Here is a 15334-nt window from a genome sequence, read left to right as displayed (position 1 = left end):
ATGGTCGTTGTCCTGTGACGGGCGACTCAAGTTCCGTTTCAACGGTAGCCAATCCAAAACGAATCGGGTCAACGATTTCACGGTTTGGACTCGAATTGAAACCGGATCATATGATTCGATTCGGGCTCGATGATTTTAAACAGGATAAATAAAAAAATATAAGTAAATTATATGATGTAGTGGTTAGTATTTTATATAGGATGATTTTAGAACTGAAATCGGAATCGCTTGTAATTGATTCAGTCTCAGTTCCTAATTTTACAAAATCAAAATCGATGATTACAAAATTCTGATCACCTTTTGGTCTCAACTCGATTTTGATATATTATGTTGATCATTAAAAATATCTTAAGTGAATAATATAAAAGATTAAGGGTGAATTTTCAAAACTAACATTTTTATAAATGAAGAAAAGCTGAGCACTCCGTGGAAAATTCGAAAACGAGAACTGATCTATGATAAAATCAAACAATATTTAAATTCTCTCTCCCTTACACACACATAAATATATAGTTATATCAATATATATACATCGATAAGACCAATTGGTCGATGCAATATATATATATCACACAAATAAGCTTGTTCTGCCATTTCTCCGACCATCTCGACATCGGAACTCGAACACCGCAAGATCATGTCGTCCGGCATAGGAGCTAAGCACGGGCTTTCTTGGTGGCGAGCTCGGCGACATGGAACTGAGCCGTGTACTTGTGCGCCGCGACGTCCGCCTCCTCGCGCGGCGGCTCGTTCAGGAAGGCCGAATTGCTCCTTGTCCACCTGCGTACCAATCACCGGGAGTTACAACTTCTGTGCAAAGGACGCCTTAGCATGACAGCAAACCAAGAAGAAGGCGGGCGTACCAGTCGCCGGTGTTGGTGGGATTGTCCGGCAACGGCTCCGCCGCGGGCTCGGTGTTCTGGAGTTGGTGCCACAACAGAGACCTCCTCAGGTCTAACTCATCCGTCTCCTGAACTCATCAAACCACGTTACCGTACTGTTCGATCAAGAAGGACGACAGCAAAGAAGAGATGATGGAGATGGGGGGCCAAGGAACGAACCTGATGCCGTTTTGGAGAATTCGGAGCTGATCGCGACTCGTACGGGCCTTTTTCTCCTTCGACTCGCCCGTGAGAACTCCGGTAGATCTCGATCTCTTCTTTCGTCAGTGATCTGTTCCTCCTGTGTCGAACTGTACACACAAGGACTTGCACTCAGTAATCCATCAAGTCGAGATGAGAGCTAAACTAAGATAGAAGCTTAATGAATGACCAAGATCAGTACCTGTTTCCGGATCCAAAACGGGTGACGACCATCCTGCCATGAGAGAACCCATCTCTGCCTACTACTTGTTTCTCTTCGGCCACAAACAAACACACCTGTGAGCACAGGTTGAAGTTTCCCATCCTTATATATATATCCACAGTGTGCATGAAGCACATAACATTTGATCAAACCAGCGTCATAAAAATAATATAAAAATGATAACTATGTCTATCCTCAGGCAGGTAGGAAGACATAATCCACTGATTTCATAACATACTCATATCTCAAATAATAATACTAATAAATCTTCGATTTCAGACTAATAGTTGTGCAGTCTAAACAGTATACCAGAGTCAAAATCCATCGACAAGGAGGATTGAAGCAGCCCACTGTATCTTTGTATTAAAAGATGCCTTAGTTTGTAGTTAATCTAATCAGTGCCAAGTCAACCTGACAACCAATCCTTATCGACTCAAAGTATATCCGACTCTGTAGCAAATCTAAAGCTACAAAAGTCAACTTGACTCGAGCACCACTTGGACTGTGGACATCCATATCTAGGGTTCCTGAGACTTCCATCACTTGCACTTATGGTCTATTCCAGGATATCTCTTCCTGACACTTACTTTGCTGACAAGCCACACATAGGAAATCCTAATCTAACAATTATATATATATATATATTTATATATATATCACAAGAGTAGAACATAGGATCTAATAATGTGTTATTTGTTCATCAAATTTATTATTTTCAATATGAAACCAATTCGGATTTAACCTAGTCCTATGTTCAAGCTGAACTTCTCTCTTAATCCCTACAAAAACTGTCGGGATATTTTTAATAATACCCCTCCAAAGTTAGTATAAGTCGGATAAGTCAAATGTATATGTTTAAGATGTTTTGTGACATACTTATGAATCCCCTTTTATAGTGGACATTTCAAATTGTATATTACACGGTCCGTGAGATCATGAGGGGTGTTGATTGTAACCATCACTATCTTACATCGAGTTCAAGATTACATAGCCTTATGACATGTGGCACCAATCGAATACTATATCGACCAAGTAGTTCTACCATGTCAATTATGTGGAGCCTAGGTGTTGATCTCACGGGGCTAACATGTTAGGTACATAATGTCGACACGTTTGTCACATCATTTTTTTTTTCCATAACAAAAGTCTACGACACTAATTTCGAATCTTATAATTCCAAGATAAAACAGTGTAAAATGAATCTACAAATAGTTTCTCTTAGAGAACATGAGATTGTAATATAAATGGCAAAGCTCATTAAAACTGCATATAGATCCGTGTGTTGCACATATAATAAGCATTCGGGAAATCTGAAAACAAAGAATCCTTTTTAATGAGAAACAAATTTGATTTATAAAGTATTATTCATGGATTTTTTTTCATATGATATTCCCTTCCCATGAATTCTTCCTTACTCTTCTCGTAAAAGAAGAATTTTTATGAATTTTTAGTATGTGATAATCACTTAGGGATTTGATTTCATATGAATATCTTGATCCTTTTCATAAATCCCTTCTCATTGTTAAAAGTTAAAAAATTGAAGTGTGATTTAATGAAGCTAACTTATTATTTTGAATTTGACTTGGTACAAATCATTTCATAAATTTGGTTCTTAATAGATTCCTTCTTTACCCTTCTCCCTCTTCTTCTTATTTTTTGATGGCAAAGGAAGAAAGAAACTTAACTTGCACATCTAAAGAAGAACCAAAAAGCCCTTGAGTAAAATTGTTAGCTCATCCAAAAAGTTATCATGTAAAGTTTTTGCTTACCTTCATTTATAGTTTGGATAAATTAGTATGAAACTTACCTGAACTTTTACCATAATTGCATTGTTGAATTATTCCTTTTATTAATGATAAAGGGAGAGAAATATGGTAAATTGATGATAAATTGAATGTTTGTGACAAATGACAAATATATAAAATGTATCTTATCGTAAATGCTTGTATGTTTTACGAATGCTTAAAATATAATTGGAATAATCAAATACATCGCAACACATCGCAAATGCTTGAAACATATCAAAACGTATTTCATATATATTATAGATACTTGAAATGTTTTATGAATGCTTGATAAATATCTTTCATTATGATAAGATATCATGAGCTCAACTTACTATTTACAATCGATATCTTGTCATGTATTGATGAATTATTATCTTTTATCCAGAATTGTCATCTTGCTAAAATTCATATTTGAAATTCGTATCATATTTGAAAATGATGATTATCTATCATCATTAACTTGAAAATAGATGTCATGCCTTGATATCATTTTTTGATAAATACATGGTATTGTATTGGTAAATCATGATAAGTATCATGATGTGCATATTAATAAGTTTAGATGAATATAACTTATCGGTTTGATGCTTGAATTCAAAGGCCTTGAATTCAAGAGTATCTTTTCTCAAGTAATGACATATAGATAGGGGGAGTTAAGGTTAACTTCGTCATCAATTGATTATCATCATAAAAAAGGGGGAGATTGTTGAATCTCATATTTTGATGATGAAATCAATTGGTAAATTATTTGATCTAATCTATATGTTAAGAAAAGTGTGCAGGATTAACTACGATAGCAGTAAGGCATAAAGTAGATGTTGGGTCGGAGTTAAGATCGAGACTTCGTTGGGAGTTCGAGAGTTCGTCAAAAGTCTAGACATTAGTCGAAAGTTCTGCCAGAATTGACCGAGAAGTCCAGGAGCTTACCAAATAAGCTCGTCAGAACTTGTCAAGAAGATCGTCGTAAAGTCCAGGAGCTTATTGGGAGTACGTTGGAATATTACCGAAAGATCATCGAAAGATCGCCAGAAGAACAATCGACATTACGGATAGAGTATGCTTGCTTAAATATCTTAAATATCATAGTTAGACCTTAAGTTGAGTTAAGATTGGGAGGTAATCCCACTAACAAGGCTGAATTGAGCCCTTAACAAGGCTGAATTGGGCCAATTGAACAGCCCATTCAGCACTTGAAGTCATAACCGGCGGTGGCACCGCCTAAGACTCGGTCTCCCAAGTGCACTGGGCGGTGGTACCGCCTAGACTAGGTGATGGTACCGTCGATAGTTAATGTTGTCAGGCGGTAGTACCGCCTTGTCAAGTAATCATACAACTAGAGCTCGGTCTCCGAGCTCTATCAAGCGGTGGTACCGCCCAGTGTTAGTCTGCAAGTGGTAGTATCGCCTAATAATGGCAATGGTATCGTAAGTACCCTAAAATATGGAGATGTGATACTTTTTGGCTCCAATTCTGAAGCCATTGGGGCCTATAAATACCCCACACTTTTCTGCATAAAAGGGCATGAAAGTGTGAACAATATTATGAAATCTTAGGGTGTTAAAAGTGTTGTAAAAGAGAAAAGAGTCATCCTCCTCCCTTTCTAGAGTTATAATCATTTAAGTGAGGTGTGAGGCTTGTAAAGGTTATCTCCTAAACCCGTGAAAAGGAGAAAGCACCGTAAAAGAGGTGGTTAGTCTTCGCCTATTAAAGGAAGACCATTAGTGGACACCGGTGACATTGACGGAGGAGGAATCATAAATAGATGTATGTCACAATGATCGAACCATTATAAATTCTGGTTTACATTTCTATTATTGTTATTTACTTTGCAATTGCTTCACTTCTATCTTACTTTGGTTTTCACTATCCTTACGAATAAACATGCTTTCAAACAATCTTTCGAGATCGATTTTTTCATCATACGAAGTTTTTAAACTGACGTTTTTATCCACTGTACTAATTCACCCTCCTCCCCCTCTTAGTGCCGACTCGATCCTAACAAAGGTTAACAGGTACAATAATTGCTTTGCTTGTCCTTTGTCTACCATAGGTGCATCAAAATTTGGAATTATCATATTCACGTTAGATAACTTGTTTAGTAATACATCAAAAGGGAAACTATTGAAATGTTTTTCATAATTGCCTGGTGGAAAAATATACCATTCCTGAATTTTGTATAACCAAAGAAAGGAAACTGAAATAAGCTGAGTCATCACAAATGAACTGAAAAATAAAATATGAATCCTTTCCCTCGTGTGTTGAGCCAAAAGATGTATTGTCAAAAGAATGAAATCAAGAAATTTTGAGAAATTGGGGTTAGAAATACAAAGCAAGTGTAATTTGTCAGAATATCAAGAAATTTTCACCGAAATCCAAAAGTCAAAGTCCAGCAAGAGGCAACAAAGAATCAAACACTTTGTGGCAAGACTAAACATTGTTATATACTTATATTTCAAGTGGTTCAATGTATTATGGTAACCATGGTAAGCTTCTTCTTCTCCTCATATACCAACATATGATATGTATGATAAGGCAACTTTGAGTACTACAACATAGAAACTAATTCAAGAACAAGAGAAGATTAAATTCTTCATGTGATGACATATAAGTTCATTTAAGAATTGAAATCTACAACACATGTAGAATGAGCCTCGAGGGACTGGAAATCCCAGGATTTCTCAGAAAATAATAAGTAGGGACAAAAATTTAGAGTTAGATTTTTTTATTATGTCAAGTAATAATTAAATTATGTTTGTCTTAAGCATGGATTTGAAATATTCATGAAGACTATAAGATTTGGATGGTGGGATTTAAAAGAGGGAATCTTGAGGGTATTTGACTCAAGAGCCTATGATATTCCCATAAGAAACAGTTGCTAGGAATTGAATGAGGGTGGAATTTGCATGATTCTAATTTTTGGTAAAAGGTTCTGCGAGGAAGTTCTTAGACTAAAATTGCAGAATTTGTAGAAAAACACCATGAAATTATGATACTAAGTGGAGCTTTAGTTATCTATATTAAGATTCAACCCTGTATATTATGTGCAAATAGTCGTTTGTCCAAGTACATGATCAAATTTCAAATCTTAACATTTGCATGGCATAAGAATCATCACACTTCTTTAAACATTTTATCAAACAGTTGTTGTGACCCACTCACACGAATCCTAATTTCACCAGATTCCATACGACTAAGAAAAAAAGAAATGCACCAATGCCCTTCCAATCCTTTAGAATATACATCAGCAGATGAAAGTGAACATCTTGGACAAGAGAAACGAACCCCTCTCCCGAATTCCAAGTTATCCACCCATCACCAGCTAAATGCTGTGCTGCTGACAAGCATGTCTTGTAGGCATTCACACAAACACCAAGCAAGCAAGCAAGCAACATAGTGCCCATCAAACTCAAACGGCATCAAAAGACTCAAGTTGGTCGGAATAAGAATCGCATGGTTATTACCTTTTGATCGAGCAAGAACAGCATTTGAGCATCACTTTAGCTGGCAACAACAGAAGCATTTGATGTGAATGAATCGAGTCGGAGTTACCCTGCAACAAAAGCATTTCATCGACCGAGAGTTGCTAATTTCTTGGCAAAGAGTAGTTTGTGTCGAATGATTCCTCGCATGCAAATCCTCTCGAGCTCACACATCTCCTCAAATGTCCCAATCTATTGAACCCAAACGCTAATTTCAAATCCGATTAAACAATATTTAATCCGACTAAAATATATCAAATAAATCCAAATATCATCACATGTCATCAGTACCTGCTAAAGTATCTTGTCAATTTAAATTTGTTTAGCTTATTTATAACACTCATTAATCCATATTATTCTTGCGAGTTAGAGAATTAATAGTAAATGCATCAAAACTACGAAATCAAATGCTAAGATGCTATTTTGTATCTTACTAAACTCTTTTTTCTATATTCTTGTGACATTCTTATAGTTTTATATGATTATACTAAAAAGAAATAAGTCCATTTACGGGATTTATGTAAATATGAAAAAGCTTTGCAAGAATGAATCTATTTTCGACCTCTATTAACTGAAATAAATATGATTAACAAAAGAAATATAGGATGAGGGGTTAATTATCTTTTGTATGTGGACCCAATTAGTGTCACGATCTTTATACCTAAGAGATTCTCATAATTTTAAAATAAAATAAATAGTTTATTTATCTTAACGTCATTAACTGCATTAATGAAAAACATAGTACATGGCATGATGTATTAGATCAATATGAAAGTGATAGATAAAGAGATAATTTTAATATTTTTTTTGTTTCAAATGATTTTATGGTAAAAAATAATTTTAATAAATAATCTCATTTATTTTAACATCATTGATCAAAAACATAATACATGACATCATTGGATCGACTTAAAAATGATGAACAAATAGATAATTTTAACATTCTTTTTATTTTTAATAATTTTATCGATAAAAAATTTTAGCATCCTATGTAATAAAAACGATATTGAAATTATTTATTTATCTATCATTTTTAGATTCAATGACCTAACGTATTGTATTTTTTATTAATGTAACTGAATGTTATGATAAATAAGATTATTTATTTTATTTTTAAAATTATAAAATTTTTAATATAAATATTTAAAGTATAGAGATCGTGACTAATAGGATCAACTGCAGACGGCCCGAACTCGAGTCTGCTCACGTCCTCTTCAAATTTCTCTGCATCCGTCTATATATTGAAGAAAGAGGAAGATTAGGTGGCCGGTGATAAGGCTATTCGTTGTGGGAAGCGGCCTTATCGAAACCCCTCTCTCTCCCCCACTTATCTCCTACTTCGCCGCTCTTCCTTCGGTCGTCGCGCACCCTAAGGCGGCTTCGGAGCAAACAAAGCCGTCGACGATGGCCGCCACCAGTACCACCACAGCCACCATCGGCGTGTCTTCCCTGTACCGGACTCCGTCCTTGGATCTCTCCGCCCGGAGGGTCTTCCCCTGCCTGTCCGATAAACCCCATTCCTGCAGCGGCCTCCTCAAGGTCTCCGCCGCGGACGCCACCAAGCGCTTCGGTTCCTTGTGCCTCGGCGCCGACCGCAGGGGCTCGAGGGCTCGTTGCCCTATGTTTGTTACCTCCGCAGTTGCCTCTCCCAACTCGGTCCTTAGCGAGGAGGCGTTCCAGGGCTTCCGTGGCCTCTCGAAATCGTCTCTCGAGGAAGGCGAAGAGGAGGGTTACGACGCCGACACGTACGAGTCCGAGGAGGAGGAAGAGGGGCCTTTCTCTGCCACTGCCGGTCACGATGAGAACGAGGTGGCCATTGCTAGCCTGGATTTGCCGCAGCAGCTCGTCAGTTCCCTCGAGAAGCGAGGGATTACTCACCTTTTCCCTATTCAGGTGTGGCCAAAATCGTCGCTTTCTTTCTTCTTCTTGCCCTTCCTCTTGTTCTTCATTCTTTTTCTCTCTCGCCAATCGAGCTGCTTTCATAGCGGACCGGTACATTATTGTAATACACATTGTTTTCTTTTCCTAGAGGGCCGTGTTGCTTCCTGCTCTTGAAGGCCGAGACCTTATTGCACGTGCAAAGACCGGTACCGGAAAGACACTGGCGTTCGGAATTCCCATAATTAAACGACTTAGCGAGGCCGACTTGGGGCGGAAGACGTCAAGGTTCTAATTTTTCTCCTAAAAATCTCATTATCATTGTTACCGTGTAACCTTGTATGGCTTTCTCTCTGTATTCAGTATGCATTTTCACTTCTTTATTCAGGCAATCAGGACGTCTTCCTCGGGTTCTGGTTCTTGCACCTACCAGGGAGTTGGCGAAGCAAGTCGAGAAGGAAATTGATGAGTCAGCACCTTATCTTAGCACCGTATGTGTTTATGGAGGAGTTTCTTACAACGTTCAGAAGAGTGCACTTTCTCGTGGTGTTGATGTGGTCGTGGGAACTCCAGGTCGAATAATCGACCTCATTAATGACAATAGCCTTCGGCTTGGAGAGGTCGAGTACTTGGTTCTTGATGAAGCTGATCGGATGCTGGCTGTTGGGTTTGAAGAAGATGTAGAATTGATATTGGAAAAGCTGCCATCAAAGCGTCAAAGTATGCTATTTTCTGCAACTATGCCTGATTGGGTGAAGAAGTTGGCTAGGAGACACCTAAATGATCCTCTTATAGTTGACTTGGTATGTCCATGTTGGTTTTTGATTTTTATTACCCTACTGGGTTCCTTCATGATTGAAAATGATTTCTGCTGATTTGCTTCATACCTCAAATGCACAAAGAAAAGGTAATACAATTGTGTCTGGTACAGGCATAACACCCAGAGAACAATCACAGTAGACACATTTGAGATTATTTATCGTTAGTTATTAATTGTTTTATAAGTTCCATGACATGGATCAAACATAACATGAAGCTGATGACAGTTACCATTATATTTGTTTGTTAATTATTAATCATAATGAGATTTTTCTCAGTCTGCAATTAATTTAGATACGAGCAACTGCATGGCTTCTGCAAAGAGATTGACGTTAGTGGCTCTCCTATTGTTCTTCAGGAACATCATTTTAGATTACTTGTGCAGTATCAACTATATAAGTCTAAAATCCATCTTGCAATTGGTTATGAACTCAGTCATCTACTTGACAATAAGTGGAACTGAGAATTTTAGTTTCACTAGCATGCCTTGTGGTTTCATTTTGGCTGCTTGATTCAATACACACTTGGCTCTTACCAATTTAAGCCATGCATCATATGTGCCATATTTCATGGAACTGTACTTCCAATACCTGAGATTCTTGGGTGAACTTGTTCTTATAACATGATGGAGGCTTAATTGCAAATATATGCTGATGAACAAACAATTGGCTATTGATGATTCTAAAGATGTTTTAAGGTTTTAAATTATTGTAAAATAATCTTCGTATCAATTGATATATAATGTGTCTATTCTATTCTTATACGATTAACGATAGCTGTAATATTCTGCTATAGTTATAACGTAATTGTAAAATATGAAGTTGCAGACATTTTTATGTATGTTTTAGACTTGTGAAACTGTGCAGTATGCAATTATGCATCAATTTACAAGTTACTTTTATTATTTTTTCGCAATGATTATGCCTCATGTAAATAATATTTTTTAAGTTTGTTTTTTATCTAGGTTGGTGACCAAGATGAGAAGCTAGCAGAAGGAATTAAACTTTATGCCGTACCAACAACTTCAACTTCAAAGCGTACAATCCTTAGTGACCTAATCACGGTATGGATGACATTTACTTTGAAGAGTGATCATTTTCTCAATTATGTTTTGCCCTTCTTCTTGCTTCGCAAGCTCAACTTTTGTAGACAACATAAGTTGCCTATCCTGAGACTCAAGTGACTAACACAATACATCTTTTGGGGACATCTAAAGGGATGGAGTCATTGCATAAATTTTTATTGATTTGTCTGGATAAGGTCTCTTTTGCATGCCAATTCATTTATAAAGGCTATTATGATTTGAATATAGATCTCCTTCAATGAATGCAATACGGAAATTTTGTGGAATGATTTTCCAAAACAATAACCTACGAACTACTGATCCATGCTGGTGTGTGGATGCACGTGCGATTTCAGATGGTCCCCATTTAATCTGCTTCTGTTTGTTTTTAAATAACTTGTTTATAAATTGGTCCTCTTCTTGCAGCTATTATGGTTCTTTTTTTGACATTTATCTGCTGTTAAGAGGCACATCTTTCTTGTAACAGAACCATTCAGTTGTGTTTGTGGCTGAGTATATCATACATGCACTTTTTATTTGCAGGTATATGCTAAGGGTGGGAAGACCATTGTTTTCACTCAGACAAAGCGGGATGCCGATGAAGTATCTATGGCCTTAACTAACAGTATAGCATCTGAGGCACTACATGGGGATATATCTCAACATCAGCGAGAAAGAACCTTGAATGGTTTTCGTCAAGGGAAATTTACTGTTCTTGTTGCAACTGATGTTGCCGCTCGTGGACTTGATATACCTAATGTTGATCTGGTACTTTTATTATGATTGCTTATGTGTGTACATTAGTTTTCAGTATTAATTAATATTTTATGGTATTGTTGCTGTTTCCTACTTTCAAATGCAAGTTCCTTGTGAGTAGTCATTTTTGTATAATTTAAAATCGGTTAATACTCTTCAGCAAGTTGTCAGATGCTTTACATATTTGCTCCTTTTTTTTTTCAGATTATTCATTATGAACTGCCAAATGATCCAGAGACTTTTGTTCATCGTTCTGGTCGTACTGGACGTGCCGGAAAAGAGGGCACTGCCATCTTGATGTTCACTAGTAGCCAGAGGAGAACAGTTAAATCTCTTGAACGTGATGTAGGATGCAGGTTTGAGTTTACAAGCCCCCCAGCGATGCAAGAGGTACTGGAGTCATCAGCAGAGCAAGTAGTTGCTACTTTGCAGGGTGTTCACTTTGAGTCGATACAGTATTTCCTCCCAGCTGCTCAAAGATTGATTGATGAACTAGGAACACAAGCCCTGGCTGCGGCATTGGCACATTTAAGTGGATTTTCTCAACCTCCTTCGTCTCATTCTCTTATCAGTCATGAGCAGGTGAAAAAATGTGGAGGCTTATTTAATATATTTGGATCACAATTACTGCATATTACAATAGAATATTCGAGAATATATGATTATTAGTGCTAGTTTAAGAAAGAGAGACTAGACCTGATCTGTTTGCATCGAATGTGATTTGCCTTGTTCCTGCTTAACTTATATGTACTAAATGACTAGACAATGATGGGTAAATTTTTACTCTATGTGGGCAAACCAGCTGGCATATTTGCATAAGTTCCTCAGTCTTTAGAAACCTGTCCTCTTCTTTAGTTTCTGTTAGCATGCTTTTCAGATATATTTTGAACTTGACTTTGTGCCTTGTGTAGGGATGGGTCACATTACAATTAACACGTGAATCAGGACACTCGAGAGGGTTCTTTTCTGCAAGATCTGTTACTGGGTTTCTTTCTGATGTTTTTCCTGCTGCTGCTGATGAAGTGGGCAAAATATATATGATTGCAGATGAAAGGGTTTGTATTCTTCAAGAGCATTTATGTAGTTATTTTTCTTCCAAATACATTTCTTATAGTTCTTTGTCTCTTGTATCTTTAATTTAAGATTGTTCATGTAGCAGTTGAATTTTCTTGGCCAAGGTTCACTGTATCACATCAATTGTGATATATCTATCTTCTGCATATGTTTTACTCAATTGTGCTTTTTATTTACTCTACATATCATTTTCATGTAGTTTCTTGGTCATTTATTGTATGTTTCTGGTTAATAAGTCAATTTTCCTGCTTCATGACCGGTTGGCTGATTATCTCTCTGTTCTGTGAGTGTTGATGAAGGTTAAGGGACTGAAATGCAAGCTTGAACTTTATTTCAGTAACATTTTTTAAGCTTATGAGGAAATTCAAAATGTTCATATGGACGGTTAGTTTCTTGCTTTTATACTTCATTGAAGGAATTGATGACAATAGAACAATGTAAAAGGCTCAGGGCCAGTTTTGTTTGATAAAGTAAATGGTTCCATGTCAGATTGAATGGAAATACATGTGTAGTAGCTAACATGTGAGGAAATGGTCTTTCAAGTTTTGCATGTATATAACAAAATTTCAAAGCTATTTTGTATCTCTTTTTGAACTCAAGTTTCATAATGCCTTGAATGTACATAATAGGCATTGAGATTGTTTGAGAATGTATATTGTAAAAGTTAGCAGTTTACAAATATTTCAAACACTGTTTGTGAATACAACATCTATGTAATCTTCAATATTGCTGATTTTTTCAGGTTCAAGGTGCAGTTTTTGATCTACCTGATGACATTGCCAAAGAGCTACTGAATAAGCAATTGCCTCCAGGAAATTCTATATCAAAGATCACCAAGGTGGTCCTCTAGCACTATTCCTTTTTGATTGCTTTTCTACATTTTGAAATTCAACTTTTAGAATGGTGGCTGCTCCATGTTTGGTGGAACTATATTAAAATCTGTATTTACCTGCATACTATATTTTGGGAATATAATATTTATGGAATAACTAAGAAGCCGATAAAAGTTGTATTGTGGATTACCTTTTGGTTCATATGAAGATTATATCTGCTTGTTGTCTTGTGGTATTCCCAGCTTCCTCTGTGCAGCTGTGCTGCTACTGGGAAGTCTGGTTGCTGTATTCATAGACATTGAAGAAGGTAATAAGTTCTATTTGGTTGGTCTCAACCAGTGAAATTTGGTGCTTGCATTATTGCCATTTTTAAGATTTTTTTTTTAATACTTGATATATGCCATTTGCTCTTGGCTTGACATGTTTGATTGTAGTCATTGATTGAATCAACACATTTTTATTTAAATGATTATATAACACTTTTTGCATGCTTTTGCTGTTCTACTATTTTAGCTTCCTACACTGCAAGATGATGGTCCTCCTGTTGACAATTATGGCCGGTTTTCAAACCGGGACTGGGGTTCCAGAGGTGGTGGTTCTGGGGAACGAAGTCAGAGGGTTTCCAGAAATTGGGGTGGCAGGAACTCTGACAGTGGTGATGGCTTTCGACGTGGTGGCCAGGTCTACAGAACTGATAATAGCTGGTCTAAGTCACCCAGAGGGAGTGAGGATGACTGGCTAATCGGCGGCAGGAGATCCCACCATTCATCCTCGCAGGGTAGCCGGGAAAGGTATCATTGATCCACTATGATAGCCAGAAGATCTTTAGTAATAGATTATTGTTGATGCACTATAGATAATTGCAAAAACTTTCAAGGAGATGCTTTTTTGACAATGGTTATCGAAAATATGGTCTGAGCTAGGATATGCAATTTTCTTCACATGCAAATCCATGATTGTTCCTAACTGTTGGCTTCAGAATTCAATTTTTATATAGGCATTTTTGAATTTAACATTTGTATGCCAAAATTTTTGTGACTACTGATGGCTAACTTGCTCATACAAATGTTGGTGTAACCCCTTGTTATACATGGGCTTTCAGTGCCATAACAAAATGGGTAAATTTCTCTTTTTGAAGGATTTCTGCTGTTAATATGTTTATCTTTAGCTTCCTCCACGAGAACCATGTACTCTTGATATAACAGATTCTCATCAGTTCCCTTGATAAACCTGTGTCATTTATAACTGGTTTTTACAAGCCAAATACATGAAAAGTTAATGGAGTTATATTTCTTCATTCTTAGTTAATTATTTCCTAATTTTCTCCTAAGTTTTTGTGTCTTTATGCTTTCATGAACCAAAGCCACTGAAGCAACCAATTGTAAACTACCTAATTTTCACTTTAGAACAACCTGGTAGATGATTTGTATCAGCGAACTGCCAGTATAGTGTTTGCTTAGTACACTTGGCCTACTGGTCTGAAACATGTAAATCTCGTAAAATGATTTATCATTCATGAATTTCTTCTGCTGCTTAGATACTGTGAAAGCAGCATTCCAGTGTTTGTTCTCCAAAATAAGGAATCTATATCTATCTGTTTGATAGTCATGGTTATTTGTGAAATATTCTGAGATTGCACTTCTATGATGTCAACAGAGGCTTCGGAGGTGCATGCTTTAATTGTGGTAGATCTGGTCATCGCGCTTCGGAATGTCCTAACAAATAGTCAGTTTGATGGAAATTCCTGCTCGAATTTGTAGACATGCTCCAGCTCCAGATGTGATATCATGAAGAACTAATGATGAGACTGCTTGGAAGTGGATCAGACCATGCAAATGTGTGAGCATGATGAGCCCTGATCGGGAGGAGTTTTCACTGAGTTTCTTACATGAAGTTATTTAAAAGCATATCATTAGGTTGCTTTGAGAGTTTAGATTAGTTTCAAAGTCACTCGAGAGAATTGTGATGGTGGTGGTGGTGGAGTGCCTGCACAACGTGTGCTGGTTGCTGTATTCAATGCTTTTTGACTCATTATGTTTGTTGTATTTACTTGGTATGTTTTCCCTTGAAGGTTGACAAGATTAAGATTTTGATACGAGTGTGGTAATTTGTGGAGATACACTGGATTTTGTCTGAGTTCATCATGAAATAATGCAACCACAGATTTGAAGATTCTTTGGTCACGCTTTTTTTAATTTTCTGCTGCTTCATTAAAACTAAAGGTTTTGATAGAGTTTTTCTAATATGAAATTTGTTTTATTTGTAAACATGCAATTGTAGCTTGAATGTTAGTTTTTTGATGTTGAAATTCTAATAGTTTTATATTCATAAATTTAGATG

At 36.7% G+C, this 15334-nt stretch overlaps 2 protein-coding genes across 2 annotated transcripts; one reads left to right on the top strand and one right to left on the bottom strand.

Moving 5' to 3' along the window:
• Nucleotides 1–491: 491 nt before the first annotated feature.
• Nucleotides 492–1379, bottom strand: LOC103971427 (uncharacterized). Its single transcript, XM_009385443.3, has 4 exons — nucleotides 1285–1379; nucleotides 1062–1192; nucleotides 864–970; nucleotides 492–780 (listed from the first exon to the last, which is right to left on the bottom strand). The coding sequence occupies exons 1-4, from the start codon at nucleotides 1334–1336 to the stop codon at nucleotides 657–659; spliced, it is 414 nt and encodes a 137-aa protein (XP_009383718.1). The 5' UTR covers nucleotides 1337–1379; the 3' UTR covers nucleotides 492–656.
• Nucleotides 1380–7832: 6453 nt separating this feature from the next.
• On the top strand, nucleotides 7833–15166 carry LOC103971428 (DEAD-box ATP-dependent RNA helicase 3, chloroplastic). The gene is made up of 10 exons (XM_009385444.3): nucleotides 7833–8464; nucleotides 8601–8737; nucleotides 8838–9252; nucleotides 10233–10331; nucleotides 10875–11099; nucleotides 11292–11669; nucleotides 11999–12142; nucleotides 12904–12999; nucleotides 13508–13785; nucleotides 14651–15166. Exons 1-10 carry the CDS (start codon nucleotides 7976–7978, stop codon nucleotides 14718–14720), a joined length of 2331 nt encoding a protein of 776 aa, XP_009383719.2. The 5' UTR covers nucleotides 7833–7975; the 3' UTR covers nucleotides 14721–15166.
• Nucleotides 15167–15334: the final 168 nt, after the last annotated feature.

This window comes from Musa acuminata, chromosome BXJ3-11 (genome assembly GCF_036884655.1).
Source record: "Musa acuminata AAA Group cultivar baxijiao chromosome BXJ3-11, Cavendish_Baxijiao_AAA, whole genome shotgun sequence".
Taxonomy (NCBI): domain Eukaryota; kingdom Viridiplantae; phylum Streptophyta; class Magnoliopsida; order Zingiberales; family Musaceae; genus Musa; species Musa acuminata.
Note: the sequence above shows the minus strand (reverse complement) of the source record. Positions and strands in the feature narration are given on the sequence as shown.

What these genes read in the sequence shown, in the direction of transcription:
- LOC103971427 (XM_009385443.3), bottom strand. Translation starts at nt 1,336, where the DNA reads ATGGGTTCTCTCATGGCAGGATGGTCGTCACCCGTTTTGGATCCGGAA. An exon ending in ATTCTCCAAAACGGCATCAG is followed by an intron (nt 971 to 1,061) that starts GTTCGTTCCTTG and finishes TGATGAGTTCAG; the next exon opens with GAGACGGATGAGTTAGACCT. An exon ending in CCCACCAACACCGGCGACTG is followed by an intron (nt 781 to 863) that starts GTACGCCCGCCT and finishes ATTGGTACGCAG; the next exon opens with GTGGACAAGGAGCAATTCGG.
- LOC103971428 (XM_009385444.3), top strand. Translation starts at nt 7,976, where the DNA reads ATGGCCGCCACCAGTACCACCACAGCCACCATCGGCGTGTCTTCCCTG. An exon ending in ATATACCTAATGTTGATCTG is followed by an intron (nt 11,100 to 11,291) that starts GTACTTTTATTA and finishes TTTTTTTTTCAG; the next exon opens with ATTATTCATTATGAACTGCC. An exon ending in ATATGATTGCAGATGAAAGG is followed by an intron (nt 12,143 to 12,903) that starts GTTTGTATTCTT and finishes TGATTTTTTCAG; the next exon opens with GTTCAAGGTGCAGTTTTTGA.